Source organism: Strix uralensis, chromosome 22 (assembly GCF_047716275.1).
Source record: "Strix uralensis isolate ZFMK-TIS-50842 chromosome 22, bStrUra1, whole genome shotgun sequence".
Lineage (NCBI taxonomy): Eukaryota > Metazoa > Chordata > Aves > Strigiformes > Strigidae > Strix > Strix uralensis.
Genome location: NC_133993.1, coordinates 3,872,826 through 3,899,357, shown reverse-complemented (window position 1 = coordinate 3,899,357; position 26,532 = coordinate 3,872,826). Strand labels below are relative to the sequence as shown.

Sequence of the window (26,532 nt, the reverse complement as noted above, 5' to 3'; positions counted from 1 at the left end):
AAATTACATGAATCATAAGACAATCTAGAGCTTTTCAGGTGTAGTCAGGGTTATTTACTGAAAAGGCAAGAAATGCAAGAACAAGGGATGTATAAAAGATGAACAGGGAATCTCTCATAAAATTTCATAAAAGTCTTTGACACAACAGAAGTCTGATGATGTTCTACACTAGCTACACTCATCTGACAAGAAATGTTAATCGAATTAATGTGGTAAGTTCTTTCAAGACCAAAAATAAATGACGAAAAGCTGTGTTATGTTCTTCTTGGAAAATAGATAGCAGTGTAAAATGTCATTTTACATTTCTGCATTTACATTTGTCTACATAGTTTTGGCCTTTTCTTAGTTTCCTTCTTTTATGAAAGCATTCTGTTTTAAAACATAAAAACAACTTTCATTTTCAACTGTCTTACGCAAAGAAAAAATGATATTTAAATTTTTCCCCTTCTCTCATACAACTTATGGGAAAGAAAAAAAGAGTAAAAAGACATTTGAAACCATTTTCAAGTAACTGAAAATCCTTTTCTTTTTTATTTTAAAAATAAGTATTTAAAAAATCCAAAAAATACCCAGTCAAGTTTAGTGGCAGTGGAAATTAAAAAAAGGAATCATTATCTTGATGCTAATAAAATATTGGGGGGGGGGAAGTTTTGTGGTAAAGATTAGCATATCCTCACCATGTGGCTTAAATCAAGGTGTCATTCAGATATTGGCTTCCTCCTCAACCTCATAGCTCAAAACATCCTTTGATTTCATTGCGAGGTTCAGAACTTTATCTGAAAAACATTATTTATCACTGTCATCTTCAGCATAATGAAACATGGGATGTTGTTTTGGGCTAAAGTAAGGTGGAAGTGAAAGACAAGTTAGAGCTTTTCTTCCCACATCTTACACAGATTGCAACCAAGCTATCTTCATTGGGACTACTTAAGGGGAAAGCTATTGCTCATGCTGAGCAATAGTATAACTTTGGTTGTTTCTATAGATATGAACATAAAGGGGTTTTGTATTTGCTTCTCTAATTCTTGAGAGTGAGTGCGCTGATGGACACTAGATGTAAGCATGACGGGGATGGAAGGGGGAGTGGGGATTCTGCATCTAGATGCATAAACACGCTTGTGTTTCTGTGTGATTGTGTGTGTACATACAACTGCATGCAAGTGTCTTTGAGTGATTGCTTATGTGAGTGGTTTAAATATGGAAGGATATTTGCGGGTGTGCTTCTGAATATATTTATGTGTCAGGTTGTAGATGAGTATCCAGACCTTCAAAGTGAAAAATTTTGATATTTCCATAAGTCTGTTCAGGTGGCTCATAAAGCTATTTGATCTACAACCAGCCCATCTTATTTTATCATTCCATTGTCACTTCCTACAGACACTCATCTGCAGCATCATCACAGGGGATTAAACTGCTGGATTTATTTTTTCTTCACATGGAGAATGAGGAAGATCAGAATTTGGGAAACATCAGAAGAATAACTCATTTCATCCTGCTAGGTTTCACTCATCTTGTCCAACTCCAGCTCTTACTCTTTGTGGTAGTTCTCTTGGTCTTCACGGTCACTATGATGGGAAACATTCTCATTGTCCTCATTGCAGCTGTTGACCCTGCCCTTCATACGCCCATGTACTTTTTTCTTAAGAATTTGTCTTTGATTGAGATCTGCTACAGATTAGATATTGTGCCAAAAATGTTGATAAATTTGTTGTCAGAAAGGACGTCTTCTTTCACAGCTTGTGCTTTGCAATTAAACTTGATCATTCTCTGCATCACATCTGAGTGTTTCCTGTTAGCGATCATGGCTTATCACAGAATCACAGAATCACAGAGTCATCAAGGTTGGAAAAGACTTTGAAGATCATCCAGTAAAACCATTAACCTCACACTGACCGTTCTCAACTCCACCAGATCCCTAAGTGCTGGGTCAATCCGACTCTTCAACCCCTCCAGGGATGGGGACTCCCCCCCTGCCCTGGGCAGCCCATTCCAACGCCCAACAACCCCTTCTGCAAAGAAATCCTTCCTAAGAGCCAGTCTGACCCTGCCCTGGCACAGCTTGAGGCCATTCCCTCTTGTCCTGGCTCTGGTTCCTTGGCTCAAGAGACTCATCCCCCTCTCTGCACCCTCCTGTCAGGGAGTTGTAGAAGGCGATGAGGTCTCCCCTCAGCCTCCTCTTCTCCAGACTAAACAACCCCAGTTCCCTCAGCCACTCCTCGTACGACATGTTCTCCAGAACATGTGGAACTATGATTACTGGGGGATTTGTTTCTGAGGTATAGTTTGGTCCGTCATGTGAAATTCACGCATTTTGTCTTCAGTGAGCAAAATATGTTTAGGGCAACTGTGAAATTCAGGCAGTGGAGAGACTATGGAGCCGACCATGAAGTCTCAACCAAAATCCTTGACTTTCCCTTCACCAACAGTCTGGAAAGAAAATGCCCAAGAAAAGCACTGTGGCAGAGTTGCTTCTCCTGGGATTCTCTGATACTCAAGAACTGCAGATATTCCACTTTATGTTTTTTCTGGGGATTTATCTGGCTGCTGTGGTGGGAAACTTTCTCATCATTGTCATCATAGCTGTCAGTAATCACCTTCACACCCCCATGTACTTCTTCTTGATGAATTTGTCTGTCTTAGACCTTTCAGCCATCTCTGTAACCCTCCCTAGATCCATGGCCAATTTTCTTGAATACCAGAGTCATCTTCTATCCCAGCTGTGCTGCCCAGGTCTTTTTCTTCCATGTCTTTGGTGCTGCTGATCTTGCTTTACTCACCGTCATGGCATATGACCATTATATTGCCATCTGCAAACCTCTTTACTACAAGATAATCATGAAGGGGTCTACTTGCATCCACATGGCAGCCAGTGCATGGCTCAGCTGCATCCCTTATTCTGCTCTCCTCACTGGGAACATCTTTCATTTATCCTTCTGCAAGTTCAACATCATTAACCAGTTCTTTTGTGAAGTTCCACAGCTTCTCAAGCTTTCCCGCTCTGATTCATACTTTAGTGTAGTTGGGGTTCTTACATTTAGTTTCCTTGTAGCCATTATCTGTTTTGCTTTTATAAGTATGTCCTATATTCAGATTTTCAGTGTGGTCTTGAGAATTCCTGTCAAGAAAAAACAGCAAAAAGCTTTTTCAACCTGCATCCCTCATCCAATCGTGGTCTCCGTGTTTGTTAGCACTGGTTCTTTTGCTTATCTTAAGCCTGTCTCCAAATCCTCATCAGCTCCAAATCCTCAACAGCTTCTCTTCTCTATTCTGTGCTGCCACCAGTGATAAATCCAGTCATCTACACCATGAGAAACAATGACATCAAAGCTGCCATGTGAAAATTAACTGACCACAGATTACTATGCAGAAATAAATGATCAGTCTTTCTTCATTAGACTTCCTCTGTGTTCTTGGTAATGAGCACTTCATTTTCCAGTAACAGACCCTTTATATCATTGGTATCAGAGGAGATTATTGACTTTTTTTTGGAGAAGATTTTTTAAAGATTTGTTGTACAGGTAATTTTGACTTGCTGATGGCAGAAACTTTTGCAGAATGTTATATCAGTAATGGAACAAATCCTCAGTAATGCTCACAAACGTTTTACATATGCCTGCCTGCCTATGTCTCTATCTCACTTTCCCTCTGCTTTTTGTATGCATATGGAGCATAATTTATAATGGGGCTGTTATGGAAAAGGGACGTATCTCAGTGTGTGTGTGTGAGACACCATCCAAGAGGTCAGGACATTTATTTGCAAACATGATGAGAAACCCAGAGAGGTGTTCTGGTGGTGTCCATTTGGTTATGTCACCACTGGAATGTTTGTTGTTTCTTTATTGTGACAGGTACATCAAGTACTACTGTGATGAGAGTGCAAGATGTGCATCTTTTTTATCATCACTTTAAATCTAAATAAATGACTGTTCATAAGATCTGCTCTGTAACTCACCCAAACAACCTAAATAATTGCACATCTTCTTTTCTCAAAGTAAATTTTTACTCTCTTCTATCTGCTCCCACTCTCACCCCCAAACCCCTACAGAATGGAATCATTGTGACCTAATTCTGAGCAGCTGAATCATTTCCATTTGTTGGAAATCACAAAAGTTTTGTGAGTGAGTTTAAACACCAGATCTTACTTTTGCTTTCAGATCAGATAACCCTGTAAGAAGAAGTACTGTTTATTGCCTTTGACTAAGTGTGGAGGAGTGATTCAAGTGACTAAGCAGCTATGTTTTAAACTCTGCAGGGTGCTGTATTAGGCTTGCAGTTGCTGTTTCTGAAAAGCATGGTTCTCCTGTTGGCTTTCTGTTATGTCCTGCAGGTGCAGGAGTGACTTGACTCTACTCAGCCTTGGGGTGGCCTCACCTCATAGAATCATAGAAACATTTAGGTTGGAAAAGATCTTTAAGATCATCGAGTCCAACCGTTAATGTAGCACTGTCAAGTCCACCACTAAACCATGACCCTAGGCCCCATGTCTACACATCTTTCAAATGCCTCTTAGAAATGGTGATTCAACCACTTTGCTGGGCAGCCTGTTCCAGTGTTTGACAATTCTTTCAGTGAAGAAATTTTTCCTAATATCCAATCTAAACCTCCACTGGTGCAACTTGAGGCTATTTCCTCTTGTCCTATCTCTTCTTACTTGGGAAAAGAGACCAACACCCACCTTGGTATGACCTCCTTTCAGGTAGTTGTAGAGAGTGGTAAGGTCTCCCCTCAGCCTCTTTTTTCCCAAACTAAACAACGCCAGTTTCCTCAGCTGCTCCTCCTAAAAATTGTGCTCTAGACCCTTCATCAGCTTCGTTGCCCTTCTTTGGACATGCTTCAGCATCTCAATGTCTTTCTTGTAGTGAGGACCTGAAAACTGAACACAGTATTCAAGGTGTGGCCTCACCAGTGCCAAGGTCAGGGGGACCATCGCTTCCCTAGTCCTGCTGCCCACACTACTTCTGATACAAGAAACTCAAGTACTGTGTGAATCTTTGGGTTCCACAATATAAGAAGGATATACAAATCTTACAATATGTCCGTAGGAGGGCACAAAGATGATGAAGGGAAGAGAGGACAGGATTATGAGGAGCAGCTGGGGATACTAGGTTTGTTGAACTTAGAGAAGAGGTGGCTGGTGACCTCGTTGCTGTCTATAACTTCCTCATGAAGAGGAGCAGAGAGGTTAGTGGTGATCTTTTTTCTCTGGTGTCTGGGGATAGGATGTGAGGGAATGGCTTAAAGCTGCACCAGAGGAAGTTCAGATTCGATATTAGGAACAAGTTCTTCACTGAGAGGGTGTCCAAGCACTGACACAAGTTCCCCAGGGAAGTGGTCATGTCCCCAAGCCTGTCAGTGTTTAAGAAGCACTTGGACAATGCTCTTAGATACATGGTTTAATTTTTAGGTTGCCCTGTGCAGAGTCAGCACTTGGACTCAGTGATCCTTGTAGGTCCCTTCCAACTCAGGATATTCAATAATTCTATAATTCTATGACTAGTTTAGGTGCAAATATCTACCTTGCAGAAGACTGAAGTTAGCTGAAATGAACTGTACTTAGGCAATTCTAAAGACAGTTCCTGAGGTCTAATTTAGAATCAACAGAAGGAAACAGGAACTTCCAGAGTGTGGGGCATTTCATTCCAGTTCAGACATGTGAGATGTATGTCCCTCTTGAATGCCTGCTGCTTGCCTTTGTTACTGATTTGTTATTAATTTGAACTGATTTTAATGATTTTTGGTGATTTGGATTTAAATAAGGGAATATTTAGAGTAACCATAGAACCAGTTATGCTGCTACAAAGTCCTTTGTAAAGTCCCAGGCTAAGGCCGTGTAGGCTGGTAATAATCATTAACCAGATTTCTATTCAAAGAATAAGACTCATGACCAGGTACTCTTGTTAGGCTGTTCAGGTAAGGACGGTTTATTGCCCTGTAGAACAGATGTTCTAAAGGATACATTGTGAAAGGGCCTCAAAGCATGTTAAAATTGCAGTGTGAGCTGAAATCCTTGAGTCAAGGACATTGGAGGGTCTTTCTTTCGAGTCAGTGGTCCATGGTGGTCAGAAAAGCAGCCCCTGACTCATTTCAGGACTCAAGTGTGCGTGACCAGAAAGAGCTGGGAATAAGAAAATGAGTTATGGGAATTAACATATTTATGTATGAGAACTTGATTACTATGTATTACTGTATCCTATATAATCAGCATGTTACACGAGTTAGGTGTGCGTTGTTGGTGAGACAACTCCCCTGTGCACCCGGCCATTAATAAAGGAATCTCTGCTTATCTGCATCACATTGGTGTCGATAAGTTCTTTTATCCCCTTTGTTAACACCATTAACAAAAAAAGTAATTTCAGGATTCTGTCTCAGAAGTTCGTGTCTATGTTAGGTAAAGTGATAAGAGACTCATCTGCACACACAAAGGCGGCACAGAGAAACAGTATCAGAAGGAGTAACTTGATTAATAACCTCCCCTGGCTACTCCCAGGCCCATCACAGGAGAGCCACCAGCCCATCAAGGGTCCATCTCCAAAAACCCAGAAGAGCACAGAGGCACAATGACAGGCAGGGGAACTCAAACAGAACCTTGTCCAGGTTCCTCCCAGGTCTGTCCCAGAAGAGCCATCAGCCTCATTATCCAGGCATGAAACTCATCAAGATGAGTCACCAGGAGGAGCTCTCCAGATCACTTTTGCGACTAAGAGGGGGTGGTGCAAAGGTATGTGGGACACATTAAGGGAGAAGGACATCCCCTCCACAGGGGAAGAGCATTTTGGGATTAGACAGGATTTACTGTGGGATGTTTAGGGGAGGGATCAAAGGTGGGAAAAGGGGGGGATTTAGTGACTTGGGGAGCAACAAGTGTGGGAAGTAAATGCATAAGGGAATAAAAGGGTCCTTTCACAGGTAAGCAGTGGCTGTTTGCCTTGTACATTTGTCTGATCATGCCCTGCCCCTGATCACTGCAGCCTGTCTTGTTTCCTTCATAAAATCCACCTTCCACTATTTTACATTAAGAAACTCTTTATTCTGTGTGTACATGTGTGTACAGCAGTCTGTGGTGCCAGCAACCTGAAGTGTGGGTGTGTAAGTGACTCTTCACTAGTGAAGATAAAGCTGAACTAGCCAGGTGTCACTGCAGGAAGGTTTTGCTACAGGGCTGAAATCAGAGAAGTCTTCTCTTTCATTGGGACCACAGAAGGTTCATAGAATCATAGAATGGTTTGGGTTGGAAGGGACCTTGAAAGACCATCTGGTCCAACACTCCCTGCCATGGGCAGGGACATCTTTCACTAGGCCAGGTTGCTCAAAGCCCTGTCTAATGTGACCTTGAACACTTCCGATGATGGGGCATCCACAGCTTCTCTGGGCAACCTGTGCCAGTGTCTCACCACCTTCACTGTAAAAGATGTCTTCCTTATATCCAATTTAATCTACGCTCTTTCAGTTTAAAACTCTTGTCCCTTGTCCTGTTGCTACAGGCCCTGGAAAAAAGTTGCTCTCCATCTCTTTTATAAGCCGCCTTTTTTATACTGAATGGCTGACATAAGGTCTCCCTGGAGCATTCTTTTCTCCAGGCTGAACAACCTGAACTGTCTCAGCCTTTCTTCATAGAAGGAGTGTTCCAGCCCTTCAGATCATTTTTCTGGCCCTCTTCTGGACTGCTCTAACAGGTTCATGGGTTTTTTTTACTGGGGACCTCGAAGCTGTATGCAGTACTCGAGGTGGAGTTTCACGAGACTAGAGCTAGTGCAGACACCAATGATGTTATTATAGCAATAGCTATAAAAATTTTCTCCAGGAAATGGATTCAAGCCAGAGACAGGACTTGTGGTTCACCTGGTCTGTATAATATCATGGCTTACCTCTTGCCAAATATCAATCACAGGACATGGCTGCCATTCAAGAGCTCCCAAGGAACCAAAGAAGAACATTTGTGTAAGGCAGGCGCTAGCAGACATTCTCCTGCCCCTGTCAGGAGACTGGCCAGCATCCTAAGCAGTATGGTGGAGGCATAATCAGTCCCCAAGGACAACAGCATCCCTAGAAATAGTACATCAGTGCATAAAGGTGTTGATCAGTTGCAACCAGAGCAGGTATAAGGATGTTTGCACTCACAGTAACCTGGTAAATGACAACAAAAAGCAGGAAAAGGTAATCTGTTGTTCAGAAAGATACTCCAGTGCAAGGAGGATAGGCTCCATGATATTGGGTTGATTTCTGCACTCTGTTTTTGATACCAGTCTTATCTCGGCAGTAAGAATGAACCAGAAATACTTTCAATTATCACCAAACATCTTTGCTTTTAATCTTGAATGTAGAACTCCTTCATTCCCTTGTGGTGTTTTTGCCATAGGCTGAACCAGGATTTTGGATGTGAAATGTGCATTGAGAGGAGGGAAGGAGGAAAGCAAGAAAGATTCCTCAGTAGCTCAACTGCTTCCAGTTTTATTGAAGATGTGTCTACTTCTCTGATGAGGACTTCTGAGCCCCATCTTCTTTCAAAATCTGGAATAAAAAGAAGCCGGGATCTTTCAGAAACAAAGGGTTTTACAAGGGAGCCCAAGAAATCTCTGCTGAATGTCAAGAAGAGCACCAGCTGCGGAAAGACTGCAGGACAAGTCACAGGTCAACTCCATCAACGCTACCTTCCCTGCACACTTCTAATTTTTGATGTCTATATGCTGTAAAAACACCCCATATACTTCCATGTGGGCTCTAGGACTGGCAATCACATGCTCAAGTAGGTTTTGGTTATTTTTTTCTCAAAGTTCAAAGGACTTCCCGGTGACATGAGATGCCTCTTGTAGCCTTCGTGTCTCCCCTGACACCATTGCCCCCCCTAACCAGGTGTGGAGGCTTATTTTCTAGTCATATTCTCTTCATCAGGTTCTGGTAGCTGTGACATCCCAATTCCCATCTCCAATGCTTTCTACTGTTCAGAAGGAAACTGCAGATGGAGATGGGTGCTCCTAGCATGCACATGACCACACCATTCTAATGTTGCTAGGGTGGGACTTTGAAGGAATGCTGTCCTTTTGAAGTAAAAGACATACAATGATCTGAATTAAAATGTAATGTTCTCAAATAGAGACAAGTGAAACCTGGTTAACCTATAGAGTGGTGAGGGATACATCTTTTTTTTTTTCTTCAAGTCTTTTTGGTATGCTACACTCATCATACAAAAATGATAAAATGAATGAAAAAAGTACTTACTGTGAACTCTGTCTCTGTTCACCACCTTAGACATGAATCTAGGTATATTATATATTGTTAATTCTACAGGCAAATAAAAAAGCCTGTGGGTTTGACTTCCAGCATCACTTTCAGAGTGATTGCTTTCTTCTTTAGCAAAACATTCTCAAACTATACAGAGATTTTGTTCTGAATGGTATAGGAAAAAAAAAAAAGTTTTAAAATTTTTCAGCAGTTCTGATAACTCTGTGTGGTTGCAAATGAAACACCAGTATTTACAGTCAGGATCGTTGCATTTGAACTTCTTTAAGCCATATTTCTAAACCCTAAAAAGTCTATAGAGGTGGTAAAACAGATGTTGATGTCCATCCTGAGACAAGCCCCTGGTTAGTTTGCTTGATATCAAAAGGAGGGAGAAAGGGCAAATGAAATGAAAACAAACATCAATAAGGGCAGTTTCAGAAATACGACCTTTGAGTTTAGTGGTATTCTTACAAAAATAACATTAAAATAGAGTACTGCCTTTCTTACAGTTGTGTTGCAGTTGTATTACAGTTAGTGTTGCTGAACACAACAAAACTATTTTTACTGTACAAGTGGTTGAACAACGGAATGGGTTGCCCAAGGATGTTGTGGAGGTGCTATCTGTGGAGATATTCAAAGCCCGACTGGATGCAGTCTTGGAACCTGTTCTACCTGACCCTGCTTGGACTAGATGACCTCAAGAGTTCCCTTCCAACCTAATTATTATGCAATTCTGTGACATTTTTGGAAAATTACTTAAATGAGTAAACATAACTGAATAGTGGAAATTTACTCTAGTGCAGTTTGTCTATATAAAAGTCCAGGCACTACCAGTCAAAGGTCAGTTCTGACTTGAATGATGAGAACCTGTCCATGAAGGAGGATAGATCATCTATGGTAATGCTGTCTTGGTGAAGAAGATAAATCTAGTTTTCTTACAGTCAAACTTCTGTCAAGGTTGGACTGAAAGCAGTGTAGTAATTCTTCCTGTGTTCCTAGAGTTTTCATTTATATGACTGTGTGTCCTCTAGATCCATTCTGCATGCTGACCCTAGGAACAGAACTTCTGTGACCGAATTCAGTGCACTGGGATTTTCATCAGAGATGGCTCCCTGTGTTGAATTTGCTCCTTAATCTTGTAGTTGTTTCCGGGAACACTCTTCTTGTTACCATATGTGTGGACTGAAGCCTCCACATCCCTATTTATTTTTTCTTGGGTAATATTTCCTTCCTTGAGGTCTGCTACACCAATATTTTTCCTAGGATGCTAACCAATTTCCTCACAGAGAAAAAAACCTCTGTTTCAGGGACTGTGCTGCATAGTTGTATGTTTGGCTCCTTGGGAGGAACCGAACGTCTTCTATTAGCCATGATGCCCTGTGATCGCTATTTAGCTGTCTGCAATCCTCTTCATTATGCAGCTGTAATGAACCAGAATATTTTTCCACAGCTAGCAGCTTTTTTTCTGAATTACTGGCTTTGCAGTCACCTTGGTGATCATTGTATTGATGCCAATTTGACTTTCTGTGGCCCCAATGGGGCTGCAGAATACCATTTCTACTCATTCATCTCCCTTCATCGTGACCTCTATTTTCTATGGGATCCTTGCTGTCATGTATATATTACCACCTGCCAATAATTCCCTAAATCTGAATAAAGCATTGTCCACCTACTATATAATTGTGATCCCAATGGTAAATCTCCTCATATACAGACTCAGAAACAAGGAGGTCCCGGAAGCCATTAAGAAGTTCTGCGGTAGGAAATCAACTTTGTGTTAATATTTGGGGGGATTTCTGGATGCTGTAACCATCCTTGAAGATGGGGTTAATTTGACCTAATCTTAAGTGTGAGATTCAACTGCCCAAAAATTCACCATTAAAAGTGTAGATGTAGAAAAGTAACCACTACAAAAATATGATGATTTTTTCTTAGAGTTTGACCTCAGTTAGCTGCCAGATGCCCATGCAGCTCCTCTCTCACTCCTCTTCCTCAATAGGACAGGGGGAGAAAAATAAGTGAAAACGCTTGTGGGTCAAGAAGAAGACAGGGAGAGACCTTAGAAATTACCATCACGGGAAACCAGACTCAACTTGGGGAAGATTAATATAATTTATTGACAATTAGAAATAGAGCAGGATGGTGAGAAACAAAGTCAAAAACTAAAACACCCTCCACACATGTATCCTTATCCCAGGCTCAGCTTCACTCCTTCACTCCTGACTCTTCCTCTACCCTCCACCCTCACCATCTGTACAGGGGGGATGGAAGATAGAGGGCTATGATCAATACATAGCAGTTTCTCTCTGGTGATTCTTCCTCCTCACAATTTTGTTCTGCTCCAGAGTGGGTCCTCTCCATGGGATGCAATTCCTTTAGCAAATATGCATCTGCTCCAGCATAGGATCCTCCAGGGGCTGCAGCATGAATATCTGCTCCACCATGGGCTGCAAGGAAATACCTTCTCCTTTCCCTCTTACCTTGCTGTTTGTACTGCTGTTCTCACTCTTTTTTCCCCTCCTGCTCTGCCTGTGTGGCAATTTTTACCTTTTCTTAAATACATTTTTACAGGGATGCCACCAGCTTTGCTGATTGGCTCAGCTTTGGCCAGCAGTGGGTCTGTTTTGGAACCATCTGTGACTGGCACAGGGCAATCTTTTCACACAGAGGTCACCCCTGAGCCTCCCCACTATCAAAACATTGCCATGTAAACCCAATACACTTGAAAAGCCTAGAACATCATAAACAGCACTAGACATCCATATTTAGGCACCTGAATCCCATGCCACATGGTATTCCATTCACACTCCAGCTGTCACTGCAGAAAATCAGTCCTTTATATCCTGCCTCCTACCTGGAAGGTGTTTCAGATACCCCAGAACAGCTGAAATGGCACTGGGTGCCTATCATAGGCACTGCAGTGATACAATGAAATCCACCCTTTATTTGACAAACCCTTCTTTAAAAACAACAACAAAAAAGTCATCTAGGTTGTGAGGATGAGTGAATTAATGCCTGCAAAACCAAATAACATTGGTCTTACATTTCTACGGAAAACATAAGAAAGGTACAGAGTAGGTAGGTAGGCATAGATAGACACAGACAGACAGATAGATGTTTTTGTGTAGTATCTGAACAGGAATTTTCTCCCTGCGGTCTGGTATTTTGAGCAGATGACTATTTGGGTACCTCAGACAAAAGCAGAATGTGGAAAAATGAAGCAAAGTTTAGTATATGCATTTAGGGTTATTTTTCAGAATGCAGTGGAAACTCTTATATTTTGGTAAACAGCAAATGTGTGAACAAGCCAGCTGCAGTGGGCTGGCCCTGGACAGCAACTAAACACCCACCCAGCCACTCACTCACTCACTCACTCAGTCCCACAAAGGCACGATGTTAATGGTGTGTGATATATTCCTTTGGCCAGTTTGGGTCAGCTGTCCTGGCTGTGTTCCCATGCAGCTTCTTGCCCACCCCCAGTAGCAGAGTAAGTTCAAATCCTGAAGACGGTGGGCTCCACAAAGCAGCCTAACAGGGAATTTGCTGCCTCCAGACATTCATCCAGCTGGACCTCTGCAAGCAGAGAGAAAAAGTACAGGGGGACCACAACTCAGTAAGGGAATACAGTGTGTGCATATACAGTCTGCCTTACAGGAGCACTGGGAAAGAGGAACAAAGGTCAAAGGGTGTCAGCTGCGGATTTGGGTGAGAAAGACCCAAAGCAACTCCTCCCACCAGAATCTTCTTACCAGCCTGGTCCTGCAGCCACCTACAAGCTTTGCCCTCCAGAAGCTCTGACCAAGGTACCTTCCATTTATACTGGTGCAACCAGACTAAAGCCAAAATGGTGGCCCAGGCAGTTGGCTGCATATCCTGTGGGGGAAAACAGAACAATCAAGGAGAAGAAATAAAAAGACAGATCAGACCTAAACCAGCATGTGGAAAAAGTAAGATCGCCACACATACACACAAACTCTCTAAGCTTCTGAAATGCTCAAAATTGGAAAGTTCCCAGGTACCTCTGCTGATTCCATCCCACATCCTCCACACCCCCCTTCCACAAGGCTCTATATCTCAACTGCTTTGATCTCTTCCTCTCAGTTCAGCTCAGACTGGAAACTTGGAGCAGAGGAAGGTTCAGCTCATGACAATGCCCCGCTCCTGCCCCTGATCTGCTTACTTCACTGGGCCTTCGTCCCTCAACATCATCCTTGCTGAGCCCCAAGGCAGAAGCCAGGGCTGCGGTGAGGGCCCAGGAGCCATTTGCTTTCTGGAGTGCCACCACTACCCTGAGCCCAGAGAAGTCACACAGTCTTGTCGACAGTGGTGAAGTTGTCCAGTCCCAACTGATGTTAGATGCTGGCAGTTCTTCCATCAGCTGCTCTTCAGGAGGAGGGTCCTGCTCTGGAAGACAGAAACAGTCACACAGCTCATGAGACAGGCAACGGCTATTAACCTTAAATTCTGCCTTCTCCAGATATAGTTAATGGTCCTCCATCCTCTCTGGACTTTCCAATTTTTTTTCCAGTCCTCCACAAGCATCCTGACTTTTTTCCAGACCTCCCAGAGCATCCTCAGATCTTCCCAGTCCCTTGTAAGTATCCTAAAATCTGTCCTATATGCTCTAGTTTACCCAACATAATTCTCTCTGAATACCTTTAATTCCTCCCATGATTATCATTAATATTACTCTTTCCTGCCACTTCATGGCTCATGTTCACCATTGAGGGCCCCACAGGGGTCCTTCTCCATCATCCACTCTTAAACTCACCAGCCTCAGCATGAGCTCTTCCTTTCCATGTTCCATGACAGCACATGGGCATTATAGTCCCAGGCATGGCTCAGTTCTGGAGCAGATTTAAGAGATTTTATGGGCAGAAAAAGAAGCACTTGGGCACAGAGTAGTTGGACCAGAACTAGGGGCCACTAGGGCTGGCCTAAAGGTATACAGAGGTTGGAAAGGACCTCTGGAAGTCAGTTCATCCAAATCCCTACTCAAAGAAAATCTTATTAGAACAGCTTGCTCAGGAACCTGTGTAGTCAATCTTGAATAGCTCTAAGAATGGACATTCCAATAATTTTTTATTATCTTCATGATTTTTGAATTCTGAGAAGGGCGGAGACCCCTGAGGCAGAGGAGGAGCAAGGTGTGTTACTGAGCATAAAAGATGACTTCTGGACAACAGAAATCGGAAGCTTCCCCATCAAGGACCACGACGATCGACGACGCAGCATCAGCTGGACCCGGGACCGTTAGGACGTCGTGAGATCAGTGTTGGTAGCTATAACGTCTCTCCCTCCTCTCTCTAAACTTAACTTTACTTTCCTCCTTTCTTTCACCCATCTCTAACTATCGCGTGCTGCTTCACGGGCAACACAATAAAGTTTCACTCTTTGACTACTGCTATCCCCTTTGGTGTTGGTCACCTTAATTTTGCACTTTCGAGATTGTAGCAAACGAACCATCACGAGTCCACCGAGTGGACCGTGACACTGCAAGAAATCCAGGAGGCTGCTGTTATGTACCGAAGCATATTTTGTGATGCAGGTGCTTGATGAACCAGCCAGGAGAGACCTGCTATTCACAAACAGGGAGGAACTTGGTTGAAGATGTGAAGGTCAAGGGCAGCATTCGCTGAAGCAATCATGAGACTGGAGTTTACGATCCTGAGAGGAGTAAGCAAGGCAAACATCAGAATTACAACTCCTGAACTTCAGAAGAATGGATTTTGCCTTGTTCAGGATTCTGCGGGAAATTTGTGGAGGCCAAAGGGTCCAACACAGCTTGATCTTCCAGCATCCAATCCTCCGAGATCAAAGATGGTCCAGTCCAGTGGCAGAAATTCAAGGAAGTGTGCTAGAAGGCCAGCATAGATGGACAGAGAGTTCCTTAGTTCCTTAGTTCCTTAGTCAGATCAAACACAAAAAGCAGGTATGCAAAGGTGGAAGTGGAGACAGACTACTTGAAAGCAATACAGAGACATTGCCCAGACATGCAGAAATGGAGTTATGAACACGAAAGTGCCGCTGGAGTTGAAATTTGTAAGGGAGGTGAGGGACCACAGGAAAGGCATCTCTAAGCACATTGACAGCAAAAGGAAGCCTAGGGCAAGCGTGGACATCTTGCTCAGTGGTGCAGGGGACTCTGTGACAAAGGATGTGGAAAAGGCAGTCATAGTCTCAAACTTTTTGGGCTCAATTTTTACTGGTAATGTTTTCCCTCAGGTCTACCATGTCTCTGAGTCTCCCAGCAGATGCTGTATGAGTGAAGCAGTACCCACAGCAGAAGAAGATAGTGAGGAAGCATGTAGGTCGGTTAGACCTACACAAGTCCATGGGATCAGGTGCATCCAAGAGTGCCAAAGGAGTTGGCTGATGCCACTGCAAGGTAGTGACTTTATCATCTTCAAAATATCATGGCAACTGTGAGAGGATCCTGATGACTGGAAAAGAGTCAGACATCTCACCCATCTTCAAGAAGGGAAAAAATTGTTCGGGGACCTACAGGTTGGTCAGCCTCCCCTGAGTCCCTAGGAAGAATATGAAGCAAATCCTCTTAGAAGGACCATCCTGTATGGGTTTATCAAAAGTAAATCTTGCCTGACCAACCTCACTGCCTTCTCAGATGACGTCACTGGCACTGTGGACAAGAGAAGGTCAGCGGATTCTGTATACCCTGAATTTAACATGGTCTTTGACAATCTCCCAAATTCTCCTTATCATCAGACCTGTAGAGGCAGAAGGCTGGAAGGAGAGGAAGCCTGGAAACTGCTGTGCGAATGGCTATGCCTCTGCTAGCTGGCTCTTTTTTGCTGAACTATATGAGGATAAAGCTAAAGATTCGTGAAGATATTTTGTGACAAACTTAGTGTTTGAGTATGGAGTCAAGGATTGTTAAAGACAAGGATAAGGTTACTTCAGGGACGTATTAAGGCATTTGATTCCTAGTTTCCAGCCCAGAGCTGAGATGCAGGAGTTTGCTTTGTCATTCCATCCATCCCCAGCACAATGATAATCAGGAAGTCTGGTGAGAAGATAAATGCTGAAAGGAGAGTTCAGCCCTAGTCCAACACAGTTTGAGAATGCTCAGCTAAGAAGTTTCTCCTTACCTTTACAGGATGCTGAAAGCAGAGTGAGTGCCTCAGTGTCAGGGGCTTTGTGACCAAGCATCTCAAGGCAGAACTGGCACTTCTGGACCATCCAAAACTTGGTGGACTTGAACCACACAGGCATGAAGCCACGCAACCAGAGCAGCTGGCAGGGAACCAGGTTGCAAGAGGGAGAGAACAACATGGAGGAGTCTGGAGGCAAAGAATCTGGGGATAGAGACAGGGAGGTGGGGGTTAGACTCATGGGTCTTAGAGACAGGCAAAAGGGTGGTCAGGCCCACAGGATAGGAGGCTGCAGATGGTGAGGAGGCATCAGACCAACTAGTCCCGCTTTCTCCTCCCAGTCCTACCCCCACCGTTTCCGGCCTTACCATGGTGCCAGGCACCCCTCTGTTTCATGCGTACTGCCACACTGGATGTGAAGGGGGACGGAACCCCCAGGCTGAGGCTGGACTTAACTGCGCTGTGCAAGATGTCCTCTGCCCTGCTTGTCGCCTCCCAGTCCAGTTTCCACAGCAGGTGCATCATGGCCATGCGGTGCACAGGCAGCCTGCAGGGACAGGGAGTTAGTCCTTGGTTCCACCTCTGGAAGGGACATGGGATACATGGAGTAAAGAGGAGGGGGCAGTGGGGTAATGGTCACCCAGGTCCTCTCCCAAGATCAGGGCAGAGGGGACGAGATTCTCTTCCCACCTCAGGCTACAGTGCGAAGGATGCAAGTGAAGGACACCTGCTGTCCCTCCTCCAGACCTTGCCAATGCCGCTCTGGCTCATGGGCAAGTGTGTTACCGTCTCACCTGTCATCTGATGATGGGGACAGGGAGAACCTCAGTGTGTAACTGAAGGACTGGCTGCCCACGTGGTACTGAAGCGTCACGGCTCCCTCATCCACCTCTGCATCCTGGTGACACAAGGGAAGGAGTCAGACAGAAAAGTTTATCTGCTGGGCACAGGCAGCCTGGCTACTTAGATTCCATCCCTGCTCTACTAAGGTAGCAGATGCCCATGGTTGGAGCAGAGGCAGTGGTGTCTCTGGGGGAAAGGATAGGGTTCACAGAGCCTTGATGATAGTGGTCTCTCCAAGATCTAACAGAGGTGAAGGACTTCCAGTGCTGGGAAGGTGAAACAGGGAGTGAGCCCCTTACCTTCCAGAAAGCCCTGCCCCAGTGCATATGGTTCCTGGATCACTCTCACCTGTGCTTGCCCATGGATCTGGGCATAGATGGAGCTCTGATGTCCCTGGAATATCACCTCAGGAGCTTTTCTGATTGTTGACACCTCCAGGCCAGGTGGAAGGTCCCACTGTAGTGAGATCCCACTAGCTCTAGGCTGCAGAGCCCGCTGCAGACATTTCACTGCCTGGTGAGGGGGAAACAGAGAGCACAGACCACTTGGGTTCCCTCCCACTTCTGGGTGCGGGGAAGTTGGAGGGCATCTCCGAGTTGGAGTGGGTGGTGGATTTGGATTGCCTTGCATGTTTAGGAGAGCCGTGGGAGGCATTGAATAGAGCAGGGGGGGTGCTGGAAGCCCAGGCACGTGGGTCATTACCTCAGATGTCATGCTCATCCTAGAGTGGATGCACACACATTCACCTTTTGTCTCCAGGGCCATGGCCTGGGAAAGGTTGAAGCTGTCACAACTGTTAGTAGGAAAACAGAAACACCTGTACAGGAAAAGAGGGGGAGGTTAGAAATGGGGCAAAGGTGAGAGGCACGAAGGACAAGAGTAGTACAAATGACAACGTCTGGAGAGGTAAGGATGCTTCTAATCATAGAAATGAAACTGTGTCTCAGAGTTTTCCTGTTCCCTCCGGGGTGAGACATGTTGCCTGATGAGACCGTGAGAATGGGTTTTGGGCCTGCAGAGTGCATTGAGGTATTGCATGGTGAGGATGAAGAGGAAAAGTGCTGAGAAGAGCAGAGGAAGGTTCAGAGAGGAAGTCCACTAGATGAAGAGTATTAGTCTTAATGAAGTGAGGCAAGCATGTGGGGGGGTTGTTGCTGAAGTTCCATCGATGTAAAGAGAAGATCTGAGGAAGACTAGGATCTGGAAGAATGTTTGAAGGACTCCGACAGTCAAGGGGAGAGGAAGGCTGTGAGTTAGCATGTTGGGGGACAGACACAGGACTCCCTCATTACCGGTGGTGGTCCCGATAACGGTAGACCTCAGCCATGACAGCTTCCTCTTCATTGGAGATCTTCCTTTGGATGAAGATGAAAAGCTGAGGGAGAGAGGAGAGGAATCAAAGATTGAGAAGGCTGGGCACCCCCGTAGAGGAAAGACACCCTCCTAAGATGCAGGCAGCCTCTCCACTTTGCTCCCTTACCCTCTCATGCCCGCTGGCCTTGAAACAGGAAAAGAGATTGTGTGCCTCCTTTCATTAACACCAGGACACCTCTTAGCACAGAGGCACTCCACAGGGTACTTGTGCCTTCCCCAAGTGCAGGCAAATTCCACAGCAGCTCTCCTAAGCTGCCCACCCCAAAGGTGGTGTCACTTTCTGCCATCAGGATGCCCCCCACATGCCAACTCCTGGTGTAAGCAGCAGCAGAATATCTCATCCTGAGCCCTGAACTCTACCCCACTGTTTGCACCCATTCCCCTCCCCATAACCCTTTGGCCCCTGATACCTGGCGGGGATGCCCATGAAGGAGAGGAGTGCTGTAGATAGACCTTAGGAGGCCCAGCAGGTCACAGCCCCCCAGATCAGGGCAGATGGAGGAGATGCGCCCCACTGCATTGTCCATGCTTTCCTGCGTGTATTCCACACTCTGCCTGTGGGAGGGCACCCAGAGTGTCAGAGGAGGGAAAACGTGGCCCACAGCTACCCTCACATGGTCACTCCATTGCAAAGCCCTACCTCACTACAAGTGCTACAGAAGCACCTTGAAAAGACGACTGACTTACCCTCTCACTGCCCCCAACAGATCCTGCCCCATAGCTGCCCTCTAGCAAGAGCTTGTCCCATAGTTCCACTTGCAAAAGTCATACTCTACTTACCCCTCCATAATCACCCCCAACTCACGGATAGAAGGCTTTGAAAGTGGCCCCAAAACTGTAGATGTTGAAGTAACAGCCCAGAGGCAAACTCTTGAGGAGGAAAAGCAGTGTGTTCTGGGGACAGATGAAGGGATGTGCAGAGCTCAGATCGGGAAGCTAAGCAGAACATCTGCCCACACGAAGCAATTTGCCTCTATCCCCACCAACTGGGCATAAGTGCTATGGAAAATCCCCCCTGAAGACCTCCTCCAGTGGTACCTGTGCATCCTGGAAGAGGCTGCGGTCCATCAGAAAGAGGAATTCCCCAAGCTGGCCTGGATTGGGCGCCGTCTCAGGAATGTTGGGTATCAGTGTCACCATCACCACAGGGTCTCCCAGCAGAGACCCTGCAGTGCGTGGGGAGAAACAAGGAGGATCTTTAGATTAGAGCCCCCTTCCCTGTCTGTTTGCTTTTGTCCTCATCTCTGACCTATTGCCTGAAAAGCCCCGCAGATCCCCCCAGTCTCTCTGATACCCTCTCCCTAATGCTCACTTCCACCATCCTCACTCACCGGGTGGGGCTTTGGGATCTTGCCTCTCCACCACAGCTCTGAGAGTGGGAGGCCCTCTGTAATACACCAGCAAGTTCAGATTACCCTTCATCCAGGGTGATGATTTCAAGGAGAACTGAGGACAAGTAGGGTGTGGAGAGAAAAGAGAAGCAAATAAAAGGATTGAGGAGCCCTAACGAGCATCATCAGGCTGCAGACCCTTCCCTTCCCTCCCACTTTGGGACTCTCGCATCTGGCAGGGCCATACCTCAGCAGATGTCTGATCTGGAGCCGTGTATTGCAGAGGGGTGTAGCTGGTGTTAATGGCTATATGGGACACACCATGGGCTGACTTCAGACAGATGCTGAAGTGCAGATTTTCGGACATCTTTTCCCCAGAGATCCAGCCTGAAGGGATAAAGAGATGTGAGAAAGTGAAAGAAGAGACCCTAGAGCAGCAGACAGCTGTGGTGGGGCACTGTGTCTTGTTGGTAGAGGGGAAATGTGACATCTGAGATGTCCTCTCTGTGGTGCTTGGGGGGTGGGGGGGGTGGGGGGGGTGGGGGGTGGTGAATCCGTAGACTCACACTGTGGTTTGTGTAGGGATGTGGGGGCATCTCTTGCTGTAGGATATATAAGGACACTTGTGGGGTTCCTGACTGTGAGGTGCAAGGGGGAATATTCAGATTCTCTCACTGAAGCACTTGTGCAGATACAGGGGTCCCCCCTGGAGGGATACTGGGGAGCAGTGTGTTCCTCCCTGGGGGACACACCTGGGGGATCACTCACTGAGGCAGTTGCTCCGGGGAAACAGCTCATTTGGCCAGAAAAACTTGGCAGCTCCATCAGGCTGCAGTGGCAGCTCCTGGACATAGCACAAGCTGATGGCCACCTCCGCATTAGGAGGCAGGGTCCCCAAGAAACAAGCAAACACAGGGCCCCAAAGATCGCACTGATCCTGCAAGTATCTTAAATTCTCCATGCCTAAAGTGGCTTTGCACAGCTGCTGGGCCTGTCACAAAGGGAGAGAAGTGTGTCACTGAGGTCTCCAGCGGATTTCATTCTCTCACCTCCACCCCTCATCCCAACCCGTGGACCACCCCTTCCCACGGCAATCCCAGTACCTCCTCCTTCTCCCAGAGCATTGCTTCAATACGAGTGTCCCCCATGGTAGCATAGAAGGTGTGTACAACAGTGTCAGAGTTCACAGGAAAGATGAACATGGTCTCCTTAGAGACTTGCTGAACATTGCGGAAAAACAGCTCAGACACCACATCAGCCACAAAGTCCTGGATGGTTACATTTACTGTCACAGTTTCCAGCTCCACATCAGAATAGGAAGAAAAGAACCATATTCTCCTCTTGAAGAAGCCTGAGGAAGACACAGCAGCTGTCAGACTCCCTGGTTGCCCATAGGAAACTTTAAATTTGGGGCATCTACTTGTAGTGGGAAACAGTTGCGTGCCCCAACCTGTCACAGAAATGCCAGTTGCAGAAGCTGACAAATAGCAATGAAAGGTCCCGGAGGCTGCCAACATGTTTCCCTTAGACCACAGTTCCTCAGCGCTCTAAGTCCCTTTCTGCTCAATGCACGTGGCAGCTGTGCCCTCAGATCACACAACTGTGCCATGCTACATGTTAGTTCAGGCCTACCATGGCATTAAGAGGGGTCTGTCTGTCCCACAGCATATAGCATAAGACGGTCCCACAATAGAGCTTCATGGAAATGGCAGGAGGTGCCCTGCAGCTCCTCAAACCCTCAGACCGTATCTCAGAGATAGGAGCAGGTCCCGCCATCTGCTTTGAGACTAATGCTCCAAAGAGTTGAGCTTGATTTTCAACTCAAGCAGATATACTGCTCATTTTGGACTACTGGAAGGGAAGGGGGACCGTACAAAGGGCATTTCGCATGGCATCAAAGGTAGAGTCACAGGAAGTCACCTCATCTCCTTTTCATTGTCAGCAGCAGAGATGTTTCTTGCTGACCTCCCTTTCTCACCTGTCATACTTGTAGGGTTTGGTTTATCTAAGGCCAACAATGTGTAAATGTGAATTTGGTTGGAAGATGGCTTTGGTGACCTCTCTGCCTGCTATGACAGCTGCCCATGGAAAGGCAACCTTCTCCATACCTTTGCCCTTGGTTTGAGATGAAGAGCATCTCATTTTAGGGCAAGGTTTGGCATCAGTGGGGCATCAAACTTGATGGTAAAATGTGTTGGAGTAGTGTCTTAGTAAAGAATGGTGTAACACTGTAGTAGGAATAGAGTTACACTTAGCAAAGGAAGGTGTAAGACCTTCGTAGGGGTTGCTGTAATGTCTTGGATGGGGATGGTGTACAGAAGATGGTACCTGGAGGGGACGATGCAGCTCACCAATCAAGTGATGTGCCTAGGTAACACAACACACTAAGTGATGATACAATATCATGGCACTGAGGAGTGTTGCCCCCCATCCCACAGTAGCAGACATCTCTTCTGCATTATCCTCCCACTTTGTGATGGTTTCCCTGGAAAGCCGTCAGCCCTATTCCCGAGATGGATCACACAAAAATACCTTCTGCTACGCCAGCCAGAAAAAGTGAAGGCTGACTACAGGCCATGTCCCTGAGATCCCAGAACATGGTGAGATGTGCCTCCCTGGCTGATCACCCAAGAGATCAGTTTCTTCCCACACTATTCCCCCAGCTAAAATCTTCCCCACTGCTCACAGATGCCACCCTTCTGGCCCCAACTCACCCCTAGCGATACACTGTTTTCTCAGGATGCCACTTCTCCTCATCTTGACTCTGTGGTTGAAGACAGCTTCTGTGTGCAAAAGAGCATAAAGTGAGCTATGAGGACCTCGTGAAAAAAAAACTGGGCACCTCCATCTTCCCTTCCTCCAAGATATGGACACACACTCCCCCCAACATGGGCCAGGATGACTCTTTGCTTCTTCACATCCCACGTCAGGATCCTTTTTGCCCCTCTCTCACCAGCCTCAGAGCAGATTAGTAGGAGACAGCCGGGAATGGGAATTGCAGGTGTCAAAAATGCTTACTGGTTCAACGGGGTGGTGGTGCTTAATTCAGATTAGAGCACAGGGAAGGTGGGAGCAATGGTGGGTCACAGACTGAGACACAAGGCACAGCATGAGTTTGGGCCTGAGCAGTGATAGCTGCACCTGGAGGACACCGGTACCAGTGCTGACAGAGGAAGAAATGGGCAGAAGGTTGGACAGAGCAGGGAAAGCATGGTCTGGGAGAATGGGTGGAGAAACGCATGGATTTGTGTGAGGAGAGTGGTGTAGCTGGAGAGTCGGAGAGGGCTGTATTTTGTGGCAGTAAGAGTGAGTGAATGGCAGAAAAAAAATGACTATATGGGGATTTGGGGAGGGGAATGGATGAATGAATTTACAGTTGGGATGCATGGATGCACATCCAGGGAAGTGGGGGGCGGGAGGGTGTTGGAGGAATTGATGAGCAAATGCGGCTGCGTGGAATGTGCCTGGTTTGTGACTCATCTGTCAATAGGCACCTAAAACCATCAGGTCTGTGTACAGGTCAGTGGTCTGAACTCTTCCAACACTGAGTAGAGCCTTACCTCAGTTGTCAAAACATTGGACAGGAGGGTCATTTGCAGTGAGGAGCCCTAGCACAGGTGAGTGGTCCTTACAAAGGTGAAGAAACCCAATCTAGCTGTCTCTTGTAGCTGTGCTGTACGCATTGGCGTCACGTATCTATCTTAGAAATGACAGGACATTTGAAATGATACTAGCCACCTGTGTTTCAACAATTAAATCTCAGCCCTCAATTTAAATATGAGGAAGGGCCTCTTCCTCTTAGCACAACAGTAGGATTCAGTTCAAGATTATTATGGTATTGTAGGTATTTAAAACAGATACATTCAGATTAACTTCTAAACTTCTGCAGGGGTTTTGCCAGTGCGCACAGAAAGAGGGGGTGAGAATGGGGCAGAGGAATGAATGAGGGGTGAGGGGCATGTGAGCTGAGACCGAACGAGGAAAGGAAGGAGGGATGTGCATTCTCTGCTGTAGCGATCCTGATGGGGGGACCATTGTACGCTGAAGAGTTAGTGGTCCACGTAGCAGTTCACCCAAGGAGGCACGGGACAGGACTGCACCGCGCTGCACATAACAGCTTGACCTTCAGGCCTGTGCTGCGCTGCACATAATCCCACGGCCGCAGGATAACCCCGGGCAGCTCATTGGAACAGAGCCGGCTCTGGAACATGCGCATTGTAATGTGCTCTGTGCTGATTAGAGGCCTGTTCGATGCTGCACAACCCGAGTTTCCCAGCATCTGAGGGGGCGTAAAATTATCTATGCTGTTCTCTCTTCCTTTCTAGTGTCAGCTCTAAGAAATGACATTTCAAAGTATGCTTTGCAGAATCTGAATGTCTTTCCTACTGGGATCATGGCGAAGCAGCACCTACCGCCTGGGGCAAAGCCTTTGGCACAGTCCGTGGGTCCCAGTAAGAAATACTTTTCTGGAGAAAGGATAATGAGGAAGATGCAGCCTGAGAGCCTGGCTGGTCCCCGCACACAGCCGCGGAGGGCAGTCACAACAAACTTGGCCCAGGTGGTTTTCCTGGTGAATCGGGAAAGTGAGGAGGAATTATCTGAATGTCCCAGCCCAGCTGAAGTACTAAAGTGCCTCAAGAAGCGCGGGGTAGGGCAAGGAGAACATGTGCTGTGCTTGGTTGTTGCTAACGGGCTCGGAGCGGACACGGGCACGTTTGGAGCTGAAGCTGCAGCCCCGGGTGAGCTGCAGGCGCAGCAGCGCAAGGGGGTCCCGGGGGGGACGGGGCGGGGGCAGGGGCGGCCCGTCCCGGGCACCGCTGAGACACGAGCCGCTTGGGAGGGGAGGGCGGGGCCGGGAGACCTCGGGGACCCCGGCGGGGACGGGGCAGGAGCGCAGCGACAGCATCTCCCTGCGGCCGCCGGCCGTGGAGGCGGCGAGGGACGGGGCGGGAGGGGCAGCGCGGAGCCCGGGGGCATCGGCCCGGCCGCCCCTGCCTCGGGCACGGGAAGAGCCGCCTGCCTTAACGGGGTGTCCCTCCCTGGAAACGAGCCCAGGGAAGGGGCGGGCCCCCTCCAGCGCGGCTCAGCGGGGAGGCGGGGGGAAGGGGACGGCGCGGGGGAAGCCACCGTCGCCCTCTCGCTCCGCTTATAACGCTGTGGATGGAGCCGGCGTGGTGACAGCGGGTTACGGGTCTGCCGGATACCGGGGCAGATGTAACCCTAACTGGTGGAAATCCGACCCAGGATTGAAGCGGTAACTGTTACCAAAATCGGGGTGGGGGGCGGAGGAACAGTCTCCAAAAGGTTTTCTAACCTTGCGGCCGGGACTGTGCGATGCGCGGTTATGCCGGTCCCTCCCACGTATGATAACACAGCACCCAGGGAGCTGGGAGGAGCTGTCAGCTCTTGATGATCCTGCGCGGGGTGGGATTTCCAAGGGAATGGCTCTCAGGAACCTCCCTTTTGTCCCCAGGCAAAGAACCATCCGCGGTTCCCCTGACTCAGCCCAGCACTGACAGCTCTTCCATGCCAGCGCTGCCCCAGACAGGCCCGAGTTAATGCTCCCTTTTTCTTAGCACATGTAAATCTCAAACGACTCCACAAGAATCAACGTAAATTTTTCGTGTAAGTCTGGGATCTGTGCAGAGCAAAAGCAGGGAGCGAGAAAAGTCGAAGAAGAAAAGAAAGGAAGGAAAGTCAGCAGATCCAAACCCGACACCAGGGATTTGGACTTCACTCACCACCAGACGTTAAGGACAGGTATCATTCTCCTCGCTTTACTCGTACGAGAAAGCACACGCGCTCTCTCTGCTGCTCTCAGACCTTCTATCTTTGGTCAGCCATCCTTGCTGCCAGTTTCTTTAACCTGTGCTTCAATAATCCTCCGGGTTCTGGAGGACCCCTTCGTCAGAGGAATTCCTGGGCAAATAGCACCTATGTGATGAGACTGGAAGTTTCTAAATTGATAAGAGACTAAAGATGTATTTCATAGTAGAAACCCTGGTTTAGATGCTTGCACATCCATGTTCCTGTATTTTATTGTCTGTCAGGTAAGAGACTGAGTTTACCAATAGCATGACCTGTACGTGTGCCTCATTGTGAATTTGGACCTTAGCCTGCTATCCTCCACCTCAAAGATCCCGAACGTGCAGGTACCAGTCGAATTAGGTGGCCTGGCAGGATGGGGCAGCAAACAGACAGACACACAGAAGCCTCCAAGCCTTTGCCAGGGTATGGCAAGCGCAGACAGACAACTGCACACACGCACGCAGAGCAGGTCGGCAATCCTTCCTCGAGGAGGGAAGGAAGGAAGGATGGATGCACAGACAAACGCACTCACCATGCAACAGCAGACTGAAACAGGAGCAGCGAGCAGACAGACACAGGGAGGGCCCCGGGACTGACACCCGTCAGCTGCAGCATGAAGGGGTGTTCACAGCCGTGCTCGGAGGAGGAGGAGGAGGAGGAGGAGGAGGAGGAGGAGGAGGAGGAGAAGGAGGAGGAGGGCTGGTCTTTGCAAGAAGCCGCAGGGACAGATGGGAGATGCGGTCAGTGCCGCAGTGCCTGGGCAGGTTCCAGGAAAAGGAATGCTGCCAAATGTGCACTCTGGGATATACGGTTGGAAACCAGGGGTGCTGCCAGCCCTGCCTGCT

The 26,532-nt window shown here is 47.0% G+C and overlaps 1 protein-coding gene and 1 pseudogene across 7 annotated transcripts; one reads left to right on the top strand and one right to left on the bottom strand.

Moving 5' to 3' along the window:
- The first annotated feature begins 2,438 nt into the window (after window positions 1-2,438).
- Window positions 2,439-3,377, top strand: LOC141953256 (olfactory receptor 14I1-like; annotated as a pseudogene).
- A 7,935-nt stretch (window positions 3,378-11,312) lies between these two features.
- Window positions 11,313-26,321, bottom strand: LOC141953688 (von Willebrand factor A domain-containing protein 5A-like). Of its 7 annotated transcripts, none has more exons than XM_074892475.1 (21): window positions 26,220-26,317; window positions 25,194-25,517; window positions 24,288-24,446; window positions 23,440-23,575; window positions 22,594-22,662; window positions 20,983-21,230; window positions 20,648-20,870; window positions 20,127-20,266; window positions 19,880-19,994; window positions 19,587-19,714; window positions 19,354-19,442; window positions 18,959-19,103; window positions 18,467-18,549; window positions 17,877-17,991; window positions 17,523-17,687; window positions 17,126-17,229; window positions 16,700-16,878; window positions 16,329-16,535; window positions 13,400-13,623; window positions 12,969-13,092; window positions 11,313-12,792 (listed from the first exon to the last, which is right to left on the bottom strand). In XM_074892475.1, exons 5-21 carry the CDS (start codon window positions 22,634-22,636, stop codon window positions 12,713-12,715), a joined length of 2,412 nt encoding a protein of 803 aa, XP_074748576.1. In that variant the 5' UTR covers window positions 22,637-22,662; window positions 23,440-23,575; window positions 24,288-24,446; window positions 25,194-25,517; window positions 26,220-26,317; the 3' UTR covers window positions 11,313-12,712. The 7 variants fall into 7 exon arrangements, with proteins under 7 accessions (XP_074748576.1, XP_074748575.1, XP_074748577.1 ...); XM_074892474.1 differs by having other exon boundaries at window positions 24,292-24,446; XM_074892476.1 differs by lacking the exon at window positions 23,440-23,575 and having other exon boundaries at window positions 24,292-24,446.
- Window positions 26,322-26,532: the final 211 nt, after the last annotated feature.

Bases quoted from the DNA above. Each gene is read 5' to 3' on its own strand.
- LOC141953688 (XM_074892477.1), bottom strand. From the start codon at position 22,636: ATGAGGAGAAGTGGCATCCTGAGAAAACAGTGTATCGCTAGGG. The intron at 19,995-20,126 runs GTATGGCCCTGC...ACTTGTCCTCAG, and splicing joins CAGATCAGACATCTGCTGAG to TTCTCCTTGAAATCATCACC. The intron at 19,443-19,586 runs GTACCACTGGAG...ATCTGTCCCCAG, and splicing joins GCCTCTTCCAGGATGCACAG to AACACACTGCTTTTCCTCCT.